Source organism: Crassostrea angulata, chromosome 5 (assembly GCF_025612915.1).
Source record: "Crassostrea angulata isolate pt1a10 chromosome 5, ASM2561291v2, whole genome shotgun sequence".
NCBI classification, from domain to species: Eukaryota; Metazoa; Mollusca; class Bivalvia; order Ostreida; family Ostreidae; genus Magallana; species Magallana angulata.
The window spans coordinates 44,049,103-44,064,716 of record NC_069115.1 but is presented as its reverse complement, the minus strand read 5'-3'; the positions used below and the strand labels follow the sequence as shown (position 1 = coordinate 44,064,716).

Genomic DNA, 15,614 nt, shown 5'->3' with positions numbered 1-15,614 from the left:
TTTTATGTTTGTCCGGTAAATTTTAGAACTCCGTTGGACATCGTGTCTGGTAAATTTTGAAACGCAGTATAGAAAATAAAATTCAATTGAGTAACTCAAAGATTGGTTGTTTGATATTTGGGGGTTTCCTCCATTTATCAATTTACCGGTAATAAGACGTTCGTATCAAGTTCAGAGGAAGTTAAAAGTAAATGACCAACAACCATTTAATGATCGAGTTAACTTTGTTAAAAAAATGGTGGCGCCAATGAGATGGAAGAAATGCTTGATGATAGTAACCCTAATTCAACTTCTATTTTTGAAAATGATTTTCTCATATAGGTATGTGTTACCTTTATATAAGCCTTGCTAGGCTCAGTATTTAAGGGTATTCTAACTTATTTTTAAACATCAGCAGTATATATGATCATAAAGCCTCTAGACTTTACCAAGATTCTACATAACATGAGAAGGCATTACAAAATTTTGACAAAACTGCAGCGAAACAAACACTGCAAAACCATTTCAGAACTGTTCATATTGAAGTAAACAGAATTCAAGCCGAGTGGCTTTAAATATAAACAATGAAAATGTTTTCACATATTAAACGTGTATTTTTGTCATTTTATTTACTTGTCTGAATAATTGTCAAGATGTCTGGCAAATTTTGAAAATTTATAGGACACAATGTCTGGTGGATTTCTAGGCCATTTCTCCAACTCTGTATAACTATTAGATGGTGTAAATTAACATGTTAATGTTATTAAATACACTTTTATATGGATTAAGATAATTAATAACTTAACTCGTCTTTAGTTTATTAAACTGAAATTGAATGTTGCAACTACTTTAATAACTTGTGAAAATTGTAACTTCCACGACAGCATAGTGAATGAGTGATTCAAACAAGAATTTATTTTAACAAATTGTCCTAATTGAGTCAAATAAATTAAAACTTCTTAAAGTAGAACATGAAACGTAGCCAGTACTCTTGGTTTGTCAACATGTTGTTTACAGTTCTCATTTCACTAAACGGGTCATTTCGGTTTGAGGGTACCTGCAGATTTTGCAGCATTTCCAGTATATCACGGCAAATAATGACTTTAAAGAAGTCACACATTATCTTCAAATACATATCATATGTGTTGTAACAGTGTAATAAATTGTTTAAATTGTAAAAATGCATATCTAAGATTATCAACATTGCTACTTCCCATGCTGTTCTGAGATTTTCCCCGGGCTTTGTCATTACATAAAGGTGAGGGTCACTTCTCTAAAATTATTGACCAAAGAAATCGTCAGAATTAATGGGGAACACGTCAAAACCTGTAATTCCAGGGTTACATGCGTTGGGACACTTTCCCACGAAATAAAATTTGAGGTGGCACACCTATCATTCCGGCAATGCTAGTAAGATTGATTTGTTAAAACTCCCATGAGAATCATGTACAGTCCCTAATAAGTGGAATTTACGGAAATCAATGGAATCCTCAAAATCTTATTTCACCAAATGTAGTCATTCAAATAAAGGCAGGTTACAAACACCTATCCAACTCCGAAGAAATGTCCTTATTTGTTAGCTGTTGTGAGATTCTTAGAGTTCGATAATTCAGAGAGATTTCGGTAATTCGAATTACTGTCATAACAGAGTTATTTCCCTTTATATAAAGTTATTGAGACGTCAGAGTGTATGTTGGTTTTGTGTCCTCTGGCGTTTTAAAAACTCTCCTGAGAATTGCGTATGAGAAGAATATTGTTGTATTTCCTTTAAAAGCATGTTGATGTTTAGTCGCTTTCTGATGCTTTGTCAACAGAGAGAGAGAGAGAGAGAGAGAGAGAGAAAGGGAGAGGGGGGATTGTTGGTCTTTTCTGCACAATATGCATAATAACACATCCAAAGAGCCCGGCTTTCAGTTCTTCAGTACTTTGATTGTCATGCTGTACATCATGTACATTGTACATGTATTACTGTAGGTGATATTACTATTGTGTTATTCCAATGTATTTTTTGTGTGTTTTGTTTCAGATGTTTTTAGTAAGTGGTTGCTAGTTTGAAAGTGGTTGCTAGTTTAAAAACTAGCTTTCAGAAGATGGCTGCATTGTCTTATGGAAAACGCATGGTGAGAGTTTTATTGATATAGCTTTACAATACAGTTGAGCATTGTTTTTCTCATCCATATGCTTCTGTTCTAAATTGAATTGTTGGATAGATAAAGCATCTAGATATATAAAGTGAGTCTTTTGCAGTCATATTTTTTTAAAGATATATATTGGGAAGGAGTTATGTTTGTGTTTTGTTTTATTTTGGGTAATCACAATTTGCTTTTTTTATTTATTGGATGATTATACATGTACACAATAGTATTTTTAGATAAAATGGTTTTAAAAAACTTTTCTTTATTAATCATAGCTGAAAGCAGGATTGAAGAAGAATGACCCTAGAAAGGTTGGTAACATATTACATTACCTAATGTGTTTGCATACTTTAGTTCTTGTATTCGCAACCAAGCAATGTATCAACAACGTTTGTGTTAACATTGGTAACACATACGTTACTTACTAGTTACTTAGTGTTTTTGCATAATAAAGTTTTTGTGTTTGCAACCAGCTACTGAGCTTTATTTCTACAGTCTTGAAGCTGAACACAGCTATTAAATAGGCATCTTCACAACTGAAATGTGTGGCCAACATGTTGTATTCTGTATGTTGTCTTAGATTTTTGCAATGCTCGACAGTCTTCTTAAGATTGTGCAGAATTTTCTACTGCAACTCCTTCTAAACATTGTTAAATACACGAAAGAAACGTCCCATTCCTAAATAGAGAAAATATTGAAAGATTTTTTTATTTATTAAACTAAATTGTGTAAAAAAAAGAAGAAAATATGTCTTCCTGTCTATGTCTATAAATTCCTGTTTAATGGTAATTAAATTGGAAAAGCATATTGTAGCTTAATTAGTGATGTGAAATTACAGATGAATATAATAACGCAATAGAGTAAATATCACTAGACACAATTGTGACTTTGTTGCAATGATATAAAGAAAGTAGCATCACCAAAAGTGCCAATATTGAATATACAGCCTACTCTGGAAATATTGAAATTCAGGGGACAATTCAAATTATTTCAATATATCCGTAATTCAATATAAGCGAAATCGACTGACATGAAGCCGCAATTTTGTAAAAGTTCAATCCCGATCTTAAATAAAGAAGAACAAACCCGAACAAATTAATTTGATCATCGTTTATATAATGGATACATGTATTGAACATGGAATAATATTATTTAAAAGTTTAATTGAGAAAGTAAAAGACAACCTTTAACCTCATTATAATTCCCTGATCGCATTCGTTTACATTTTGGGGAATAATCACCGTACTCAAGCGCTTCAATCACTGCTGAACGCTGCTTGTAAATAATTGTGAGCGTACTTAGGTTAATCCCAAAATCCTTAGCTATTTCAGATTTAGGCTTTGTTTTCTTATCAATAACCATAACTAGTTCGTATATAGTGTCCTACGATAATTTTTTTTCATTTCTGTAGGGTTTCCCCAACCACACCATAATCTTGATTCAACAAGGCAAATTCAGAATTTTGTCTGAAATAAGCAATTCTTCTTTTAGCCAGCATCACCATATTTGTCCAAAAATTAATTAATGTTCTTCTACATAATTTTTTCTAGAGAAGGCGATTGTCACCAGAAGAGGATGCTAAATTTTATATTCAGTCTGGTCTGGATAAAGACGGATTTCAAGTTAAATACATTTCTGATTTCAAAGGTAAATTTGAGGTTATACAATACATATACTTGTATCTAGAGACATTGTTGCTCAGGTGAGCTACAGTACCCGCAACATTATTTTTTACAATCCTATTCTATCCTATCGTGCGTTAATCCTATCGTATCGTGCTTGTATACTGTTCTATCGTGCGTTAATCCTATCCTATCGTGCGTTAATCCTATCATGTTTATCGTTTACTTTATCAGTTTTTTCATTTATCCTATCGTGTTAATCATATGCTACCTTATCGTGGGAAAATGATTTTATATTCAAGTTAAAAGTCATTCAGTAAGCAGCAAACAATAATTTATCGAATAATAATGCACAACTAGATAAAGCACTCAATCAAATGAACAATATTGAGTTAGATGTAGCCAATTACTTTATTTCAAAGATATTTTAAAAAAAAATAAACGAAATATAATCATCTCTACAAAACGGATATAAATGAGTAATATGAGCAGTCGAAATTCTAAGGAACAAGGTAACATATTTACCTGTATATTTAATTTATTAAATCGTACACGGAGAGTGTCTTACTGCTTCACACAACTTGTACGTTACGCGATGTACATATTTTATGCAATAATCTTTAAAAAAATAATTATATTAATAATAGATTTTATAATAATTCAGAACAAGATTGAATTTTATTCTAGGCCACTATTTTCCGTGTGAATTTTACTCAGGCTGAGCTGTTCCGCGATCGGCTGATCAGTAACGTAAACAACATTAGTGTATATCTACAATACAGATAATTTTAGACAACCTCAACTTATATTTTCAGTATTTTTTAATTTCAAATGACGCATCTATATTTAGCAATATATTTGGTTTGAAAATAAAATAAAATTTCTGCTTATAACTTCGTGATAATGAGGTTATCCTGAACATCGTTTATCCTTTCCTATCGTGTATCAATCCTATTATATCGTGCGTGTATCCTGCTCTATCGTGTGTTAATCCTATCCTATCGTGCGTGTATCCTATCGTATTGTCTATCTTGTAAAAAATAACGTTGCGGGTAAAGTATGTGACACAAATCGTTGAAAGTATAGAATGGTTTTCTGTTTAGGGATGAGGATGAGCTAGAGACAAAGCATAACAAATTTTCAAATGATATGCATAATTTACATTGATGTAAATACTAGATTAACTTTCTTACTTCATGGTATTTGAGAAGAGCCAAAATGACGCTAAATTGAAAGGAAGAAATTGAAACACTCAAAATATGTTATTCATTATCATCCTAAAGGTTTTGGTGTTTTTGCAAAAGAACAGTTCAAAAAAGGAGAGTTTTTGCTGGAATATTGCGGTGAAAATATTTCACCAGAAGAGTCTGCTGTTCGCTCCAAGAAGCTGGATTGTAACATGATATTTCATTTTTTTCATAAAGGAAAGCAATACTGGTAAGTTACTGTAGATTCATCAATATTCATTGAAAACCAATATTGTAGTTTTCGTTGTTGAACTGATTAAAAAATTACTAAAATCGAGTGTTCTTGTAATGCAATATCTAATAACAAGTTGAATTTAAAGGGTCATTACTCTACCCTTTAAACTGATTTTCACTTAATACATGAAAATCAATATCCATGACTATTTACTTATCACAGTATCTTCATTTTTCATATCAATAAAAGTTGCCAAAAAAAGTTATACATGTATATCAATAATTTACTATGTTAATGATGTATATAAATATATATAAATTATATAGTTATTATGATGCTTTCATTTTGCTCTTTATTTCAGCATTGATGCTGCATCTTGTGTTGACCATATTTGTCAGTATGTGAACGACAACAATGTCAAGGACGCAAACGCCAGGATGAAACTACTGGATATCGATGGGAGGCCGAAACTATGTCTTTTTGCTACAAAAGACATAGGAGTAGGCGACGAATTGTCTTATCCATATGGAGATGACAAAAATCTTTGGTGGAGAAATAAGGCATGTTCTGTTTATGTTGAAACTTAATTTTAAAATGCTTATTTTTTATGGTTTATTAAAAAGAATTTTAATTAAGGTAATGCAATGTCTGTTAATCAATATTTTATTAACTAGGAGTGTGCTAAATGCCTGTTAAATTAAAATTAAACAAGAAAATCTTATTAGCTTAATGAATAGTATCATCTTATTTGATTTAGAGATGTTTTTGCTTGACAGGCACTAAGCTTTTTTGGCTGGTTGTATTTTGTGCAAAATGTGCATTGACTGTAATAATTGTGGAGAAGGGATGTGATGTACAGTTGTATAGTTCAGATAGGGTATACCGTAATTACAGCTAATTATGAAAATTTTGGATGATTAAAGCATTCAAAGTTATATTTATATATACCCCAGTTTCAGTGCAGAAATGGTTTATTATAAAAAAAAGAAAAAAAAGAATAAGAATTCTGTAAATATTTGAATCTTTTAGTTAGAATATTAAGGCAAGAATTAACAAAATGCCAAAGTTCTCAGATGCCAGTTTATATTATTTTTCCCTTATGTTTGCTATGGAAATCTGTGACATTCAATTTTTAATAATGTCAAATCTGATCACGGAGTACGAGCACAAGTGAACGTTAAAAGTTTTTAATATATTTCTTATTGTAAGATTAAATGAAACATTCAAAGTTACATAACCAATTTGATACATACTTTTAAAAAATAATTGTTAAAACTTAAAAATTCAGTCTTAAAAAGAATTTTCTGGGCAAAGTTTTTAGCAGCAGAAGCACACATTTTTTTATTGCTGCTCCATTTGTTATTCATATTTTGGTCAAGGAGCGGGTATAATGACTTTTTAGTGTGATAAAAAAATATTTAATTACAAATAAACATAAAAATCAATATAAATAAAAGCTTATTTTAGGATATCTTTGGTCCTATCCTATAACTCACCGGGCCATGCAGACAAATTATCATACCATGTCAATAAGCGGTATTCAATTTGTCTACATGGCCAGGTGTGTTATAGGACTTTAAAAGTCTTAATATTTATCAATAAAATTAATGGTTAAGTCTTGCCAATTATCAATTTAAGATTCATCCTTTTCTTTTAGGAAAAAATTATACCTGATTTGTATACCTATGGTAATTGGAAAAATACTATTTTTTATTGTTGTATTATTTGAAGGTTTTACACCAACATTAATCTGCATTTAGTTGATAAAATTATTATCAGTTGCTGTATTTCTATGTTTTGATAACTTATTCCAGTTATTGAATTATCTGCATTTAGTTGACAAAGTTATTATTAGTTGCTGTTTTTCTATGTTTTGATAACTTATTCCTTTTATTTTTTATCAATCTTTGATGGCCATATTTAAGTTATTACTAGTCATTACTTAACTAAACTTGCATGGATGGCATCTTATGATACATATACAGCTGACATGCTTGAATGCTGAATATGAGCCATCAATTTTAGATGATGAAAGAGGTTAATGTTTTTAGAGCAAGTGAAAGTTATTTGGGCATGTGCCCTTAGATAGAAACATCTAAATGCTTTACTACACTTAAATGGATGATACATTTTCTCATACTGAAGTACTTAATTGTCTTTAATGCTGAATCTGACCCATAGATTTCAGGTGCTTGAGTTGTTTAATGTTTTTGAACAGGTTATATTTTTTGGAGCAGGTGCCCTTTGATGGTCATTACTAAGTTATTAATTACTAGTCCTTACTACAGTAAACTTGCATGAATGGTATATCTTATGATACTTTAAATGCAAATGACATGCTTGGATCAGTTGGATGTTTGGAATCTGAGCAGTCAATTTCAGATGATGGAGGAAGTTAAGGTTTTTGAAGCAGGTCAAATATTTGGAATCAGGTGCTTTTTGATGGCCACATCTAAGTAATTATTGGTTCTACTCTTTGCCAAATTTTGCTGGATGATGCATCTTGTGGTAATTATGCACCACAAGGGAAAGGGGAATTGGCCATTAATGAATTGCTGTTTTCGAAATAGTTTGTGAATTTTTATCATATTAATACCCCCCCCCCCCAAAAAAAAATACTTAATTTGTGCAATTTGGAGATTGAGTTATCAGGCTTTGAATTCAATAGTATGCCAACTTAGATATACATGTATTCAAGATCTTTCACATAGAGTTCATGATGTGAATGATTGGTCATGGCAAATCATTTTTATTACAAGTCTTGTCAGTTGTGAAATCATAAGTTATTGAGAAAGAATGATTTGGGCCACTTTTTTTTTCAATTTTTTTCATAACTGCTGCAAATCTATTTTTAAAAAATTGACATTAATGTATATAATTGTTACTTTCTTGCAGATAGTGACTCAGATCCATTTGACTTAAATGAGTCATCTTTGGTGGAAGACTCATATAGCGATAGTCTCTCCTCTGTAGGTAAGAATTCATCATACATTTCTTTATTCATCTAAGTTTTTTAAGGGGACCAAATTAGTGACGTCTGTATTGGGTATCTTCTATGGGATGATTAAGGAGACCAATAAAGTGATATATGTGTACTTTATATTTTGTGTGTCTTCTTTGGGATGATTAAGGGGACCAGTTAAGTTTCTTATTAAAGAGTAGGTCATAATCATGTTGTTTATCCTATATTATATGATTAAGGGACCTATTTATTAATGTGTTTTTTATCATATTAAATGATTCTTATTTGAGATGATAAAAAGAACTAATTCAATAACCTATGTATATATACGCTACATTTTGAGTATCTTTGTTGGTATGATTATGGAGACCAATTTAGTATCTTTTGTTTTATACTTTACATTTTATGTATCTGTTGGAATGATTAAGGGGACCACTTTTGTATATCTTTGCTGGGATGATTAAGGGGACCAATTTCATATCTTTAGTTTGTGTACTTTAGATTTTGTGCATCTTTGTTGGGATGATTTAAGGGGCCATTTCAGGTACTTATCTGTGTTTTATTTTGGGTAGCTTCCTTCCAAGTTGGGATAACTATAAGAGGACCAGCTCTTAGTCCTACATACACTATTCTTACTTAACATAACTTACAGGGAATTGGACACGATTTGAGGTCAAAATTTTACTTTTTAATGTTTAAAATGGTTTGAATGTGCATTATGAATGATCAGACAAAATTTGAATGTTAGGAGTCAAATTACAAGCTAAATACAGAGATGAAAACTCATTTTTACGCAAAAAAACATCTCAAGTCTTGTGTTTGTTTACAGATAATGTAAAGTAAAGTTAGTCACAAATGACTTGTGGCAAACAAGATAATTTGATTTAATATGTTCATAAATAATAATATTGTCAGCAAAGAAAGAAACACTTGATCAAAATTTATACAATACAACACATAGTAAACAATAACAAAACTTGAGCTTTGTTTTCAAAACAAAGAATTCTAAACTCTTTCCTTGCAGGTTACTCGATATTGACTTTCAAATTTAGATGAAGCCTTAAAGATAACCATGCATATTTACAATTCTAAACATTATAAATGGAGAACCAAATATGAAAAATTGTAGCTCAAATCGTGTCTTGGTCCCTTTAAAAATATATATCGCTTCTGATAATGTAATTTTTAAGGGCATTGGGTAATCAACAAGTTGTCTATCAAATACTACTTGAAAACTACAGCAATTCTTTTTTTATGTTGGCCATAATAATCAGAAACACACAAATCAAAATAGCATAGCTTATATATATATATACCGGTAGTTTTATACAGAGCTCTTCTTTTAAAGGAGACTGATATTGTTGAAAAATGGCAATGACCATCTAGCCCTCTTAAACCGAAGTTATGCCTAATGATGTGACATGAGGCAGTCAAGTGCATGCAATTCACTAAACTTAAAACCCTTTAAATGATTTATAAAACCTGTTTCTAGGATGTACAGATTCTTACTATTTCCTTACATTAATCTTTCAACAAAATCTTTTTACAGTTCCTCTTTCTGAACTGAACGCACTGTCTTGGTAAGTAAAGCAGAACTTAATGTTGAAAGAATTTAACTGATGTGTTATACTGTTTCGAAATAATGGAAAGAAATCTAAATAGTGTCACATTCTTAAATTAGGTTATTCAAGGTTGAAAACAATTCTTTGCATATTTATATTATAGTGATGTTTTGTGCAAGTACTATGCCTAAATAGTAGTCAGGGTTTGATATATAGTGCACGAGCCTGTATCAAACTCTGACCACTATTTAAGCATAGTATATGCACAACACTATTATTATTATTATGCCGACTGTTGAATATACTGGCGTGCCTTTCGATAAGTAGCTGTGACGTTCGAGTGTTGTCTAGTCACCAGAAAGGCAAACGTTTGTTCATTCAAATGAATCAATTGATTTGATTGATTATTTAATCAACAAGTTGCTGTTCAATAAATAAATTAACAAACGTTTAATATGTTCTTTTCAAGAAATGAGATGCAAGGGACTCTACCGAGGAAACTTCAGTTGTTTAGCAGACAAAATCTTATTTAATTTTTCCCTATATATTCCTATATCAAGCATCATTTAGAATAGGGTTTTCTGGATTCTCAAGTACAATTTCGTTCACAAATGTTTAATCAATTTGTTCAAATGTTTATTTGAAACTTTAGCTTTAGAATTCCCGTCAGTATTATATGCTTTTGGAAAGGTTATTTATATTCATTGTTCGATGTCAATCGTATGTATCTACGTTTCATAAATGTAAAAACCGCGGTTGTCATCCCTTTGTATACTATGCGAAAATAGATGAGTATTGAATATATATAGAGAAAATGACCGAAGGCATAATGATGATTTATTCAAGGTTGGCAAAATTGTGTCATTTTTCGGATGAAAAATATTTACAATGTTCACACTGTTGATCATTATTCATAAGTAGTATCCTATTTCATACTTGGCTCAATTTGGAATTCAGAAAATTGATATCTAAATATTTTGGTTTGGAAAATGATCCTAGTTTTCATATTCTTTATTAGGAAGGAATGTGATGCTGAAAGGCCCATTTCATCACTGGCAGGTAATGTTGAAAAAAATGGTTGTGGGAATGTACAGCAAGATTGTTGTTAGAATTGAATAATTTTTCATAAAGTGATTCTTTAAATTGATTTATGTTTCTTCTCAAAGTAGGTTAATTTTGGCTAATTGTTTTAATTTATCAATATTTGGTTTGCTCTAACTTAAAATTGATTTTTATGAATTTTTTGAACACAGCAGTCAAAGAGGACACTAGAATTGCCAACATGCCCCTAGTATCGTCAATGACAGTCCAAGAGGACACCAGTAATGCTGAGATACCCAGAGTGTCATCCATGATTGTCCAAGAGAACACCATGAATGTGGAAATGTCCAGAGTGTCACCCTTGACTGTCCAAGAGGACATCAGTAATGCCAAAATGCCCAGAGGGTCATCCCTGACTGTCCAAGAGGACACAAGTAATGTTAAGATGTCCAGATTGTCATCCTTGACTGTCCAAGAGGACACCAGTTATGCCGAAATGCCAAAAGGATCCTCCTTGACTGTTCAAGAGGACATCAGAATTGCCAACATGCCCCTAGTATCGTCAATGACAGTCCAAGAGGACACCAGTAATGCTGAGATACCCAGAGTGTCATCCATGATTGTCCAAGAGAACACCGTGAATGCGGAAATGTCCAGAGTGTCACCCTTGACTGTCCAAGAGGACATCAGTAATGCCAAAATGTCCAGAGGGTCATCCCTGACTGTCCAAGAGGACACAAGTAATGTTAAGATGCCCAGAGTGTCATCATTGACAGTACAAGAGGACACCAGTTATGCCGAAATGCCAAAAGGATACTCCTTGACTGTTCAAGAGGACACCAGTTATGCCGAAATGCCAAAAGGATCATCCTTGACTGTTCAAGAGGACACAAGTTATGCTAAGATGTCCAGATTGTCATCCATGACTGTCCAAGAGGACACCAGTTATGCCGAAATGCCAAGAGGGTCATCCTTGACTGTCGAGGACACCAGTTATGCCGAAATGCCCAGAGGGTCATCCTTGATTGTCCAAGAGGACACCAGTTATGCAGAAATGCCCAGAGTGTCATCATTGACAGTACAAGAGGACACCAGTTATGCCAAAATGCCAAGATGGTCATCCTTGACCGTCCAAGAGGACACCAGTAATACTGAGATGCCCAGAGTGTCTTCCATGATTGTTCAAGAGGACTCCAGTAATGCCGAAATGCCAAATGGGTCATCCTTGACTGTTCAAGAGGACACCAGAAATGCAAAGATGTCCAGATTGTCATCCATGACTGTCCAAGAGGACACCAGTAATGCCGAAATGCCAAGAGTGTCTTCCTTGACTGTCCAAGAGGACACCCAAGAGGACACCAGTAATGCCGAAATGCCATTGAAAGGTATTTATATTTATTATTGTTGTAAATTGTGTAAGTTATTTAAAAATTTAAAAGAGGAAAGATGCATATCTTCTAAACATGATTGACATGATCAATATTAATTTATTTCTGTGACAAATAACCTATTTTCTCAATTATTTAAGATAATTTATTATGGAAAGTTGTCAAGTTTTTGGAATTTGTTAACTTTGGTATCTTTGGTATTGAAACCATATTCATGATACATGTAGTTGGAAAAAAAAGCTATTCAATTAAATAGCATACTGGTTACATGTTGATTATATATCAAGTGATCAATAGAATGTGTAGTGTTTATTTTTTTTTTTACATAAGTGTGTTTTAACCAATATTTACTTCATGCTATTGACAGGTGACATGCTATTGACAGGTGACACAAATAGCTGTAAATCAGAAAATGCATCACAGAAGAAAACCAATGTGTACAAGGTATGTCTGCTCAGACATAAAATATATGTAAATAATGGTCCCAACATGCATGAATGAGTTTACTTTTTGAATGAACCACAGAGCTAGTTTTACATACATTACAAAGAGTTATTTTGATTATCCAGATGTTTAGGCAGGTTAAGATTTTAGAACTTCTCCAATTGTGTAATTGTCTCGGAGCCTGTTACACGATGAAATAAATCATGTTCATCCCCAGTCAAACTTGCACTGTTGATAGAATTATTAATGGGTTATATAAATAGAGGCAGCTTCAGATAAAGAACTTGGTCTTGATTATTTGGATGCTGGGCAGTCATAGGTTCTAAGAGAGAGTCAGAATCTTTGCCAAGAACTTCAAGCAGTGCCCCCAGGCCCCTATCTCTAAAAAAAAATACCCCCATGAAATTTTTACAATATTTCCATATTCATTTATTTAAGTGCTCTATTTTTCAGAAACCTGACAGGTACTGTGTGTACTGTAGGCAAGTTATCCACAATGGCAAACTGAAGAGGCATATAATGAGGAAACACAAATCAGAACCCGAAGTTGCGGAAGTTTTGAAAAAAAGTACCATGCAACAAAACATTTTCTTTGACAGAAAGCGCAAGGATGGAATATATGAATATAACGTACTTTTAATCTCAGACAACAGAGATCCATTGATGAGAGAAAGACAGCCAAACCAAAAGGATCAATTGCGTGTTTGTGCTTCATGCAAAAGTTTTGTGTCCAGTAGGTTTTTTTACAAGCATAAATGTATTGTCTCTCAGCCTGATCCAGTCAAACCCAGATTACTACAGAAAGCAAAAACCAGAATGGATGATGATAAACAGTTCAGGGAAATATTGAACAGTTTTCGTGATGGCCAAGTTGGTGAGTTATGCAGGTCAGATCCAATGATAAAGCTGATAGGTTTCAGGCACTTCAATTTAAGAAGACATGAAACAGGAAAAGAAAATGAAGTGAAAAGGGTAGTTATGGCAGAAATGAGAGAATTAGCTCGACTTTACTTAACATTTTGTGACATAAGTGGTGAATCAGAAACAAATTCTGTGGAAACAATGTTTAATAGAAGTCATTTACAAGATCTCTATGATGCTATTGACCAACAGGTTTCTATTGTTGATGACCACACTGAAAGGAAAGAGAAACATGGACAAAAACTATTCTTGAATGCAATTATTCTAAGATCTATCAAAGCATTGCATGGGCATTTTGCGGAAACAATGCAAGACGCAAAGGCTAAAGAACTGAAAATTTTCAAGGATGCATACAAATTCAAGTCATGTGAGTTATTCTCAGGTGCACGGCAAATGTGTGTTAAGAATAGCATGGAGAAATTGAGAAAACCTGAAAATCTTCCAAAGGAGACTGATATACAGATACTGAAACGCTATATAAGTGAAGAAATTTCTGAAAATGTTTCCAATTTTACCATGGAAAGATATACATGGCTTAGAACTTTGATTGTAGCAAGACTGACGCTGTTTAATGCAAGGCGAGGTGAAGAGGCATCTAGAATGTTGAGAGCAGAGTGGGAAGATGCTGAGCAAAATGTCTGGGTTCCGCAGGAGCAGGTAGAAAATGTGGAAGATGCGGCCGAAAAGTTCCTGGTCGGACAGTTTAAACTTGTTTACCTTAAAGGGAAAGGTAAAAAGTTTGTTCCAGTTCTCGTTCCAAAAGATTTGGTTCCAGGAATAAGACTTCTTATCCAATATAGAACCTTGTATGGTATCTCTGCAGAAAACCCATTTTTATTTGCAACAAAATCTGGGAAGTCACATTGTTCCGGTTGGCATGCTCTAAAAAATGTGTGCAGTAGAGCAGATGTCAGTATGACCATAAATGCAGGCAAAATGAGACATAGACTGTCCACTATATATGCAAGTCTACACATGCTACCACAAAACCAGGAAATATTTTTGGATCATATGGGACATGAGAAGGAAATTAATAAAGACAACTATCAGTGCCCAGCTGGAATTAGGACTCTGCGTGTAATGGGACGCATGCTGACTGATGCAGATGAAGGTATTTAAAATCTTTGTTCAAAATGAATGCAATCAATATCAAATGGTAGATTTTTAAACCTAAGCCTCAGCTTTTGTCCTTTTGATACCCCCTGCAACATTTAGTTTTTAATTCATCTGAGCCGAAGTGAGCTTTTCTAATTTGTCCAACGAATTTGAAACGTTCACATTCCATCTTCTTCTATGGAACCATTTTGCCACTTTCAACCAACTTGGTACAAAGAATCCTTGGCGACAGGCTTTCATGGTTTATTTTTCATATGAAAGGAAGATAATTGCGGTTGGGCAAAAAATGTGCCTGTCATTACAAATAATAATAAAATCACTATATTTTAATACTAAGAGGGTTCGTCATGACCACCATTTTGAATTTTGTATTTTAGTGTTTGATTTTTTCTACTTTGAGCCTACAATGAGCCAATCCAGGGGATAAGCCAAGTCTTGTGCATCAGACAAAAAAATAGCCTATGCCCGAAAAAATACGGTATACCAAAACTGAATTCATGAAAACCAGGAGGCCCTCTACCAAAATTATAAATGTCAGAGTAGGGGTTTTAACTCTAGGATGGGGCTAAAATGGTTATATAGAACCATTGCACATAATGTTTTAATCTCCATTTTCTTACTGGCAATGAATTGAAACTTACTGCATATTTAGTAAAGCCCTGAACCAGTAAATTTCATGTCCCCTTGGGTGGGATGGGAAGGGGGGAGGGTTAAAGGTAAATGAAGTTTTCTTCCCTTGCTTGTTCATATCTAAAAATGAATCATTGTAAATAATGTAATGAATAAAAGAGTTATACAAGCATTAAATTATGAGATTCCTCCACAGTTCTGTGTGTGGGCTATGGTACTTTGGTGAGTGTTATGTCCTGTTGGCCTCTTGTTAAATTGTTGTAGTATTTTTAACTATACTAGCATTCTTATTGTTTCCACTTGCAATAATTTGAACACCGAAGATACAAGGGGCTTTAAATGATGAGATAAACAATTCTCATGTCCAAATATTTTTTATTATAATGACTGCA

The 15,614-nt window shown here is 33.0% G+C and overlaps 1 protein-coding gene across 1 annotated transcript in view; it reads left to right on the top strand.

The window, feature by feature from the left end:
- LOC128183657 (uncharacterized) overlaps window positions 1-15,614 on the top strand; it is a 32,195-nt gene that overhangs the window by 3,229 nt on the left and 13,352 nt on the right. The window contains exons 2-9 of the mRNA XM_052852761.1: window positions 2,006-2,099; window positions 2,390-2,425; window positions 8,054-8,131; window positions 9,670-9,700; window positions 10,701-10,741; window positions 10,936-12,108; window positions 12,479-12,555; window positions 13,009-14,587. Of these exons, the coding sequence (XP_052708721.1) occupies window positions 10,965-12,108; window positions 12,479-12,555; window positions 13,009-14,587 (2,800 nt within the window). The 5' untranslated portion in view covers window positions 2,006-2,099; window positions 2,390-2,425; window positions 8,054-8,131; ... (1 more) ...; window positions 10,701-10,741; window positions 10,936-10,964. The remainder of the gene's footprint in view (window positions 1-2,005; window positions 2,100-2,389; window positions 2,426-8,053; window positions 8,132-9,669; window positions 9,701-10,700; window positions 10,742-10,935; window positions 12,109-12,478; window positions 12,556-13,008; window positions 14,588-15,614) is intronic.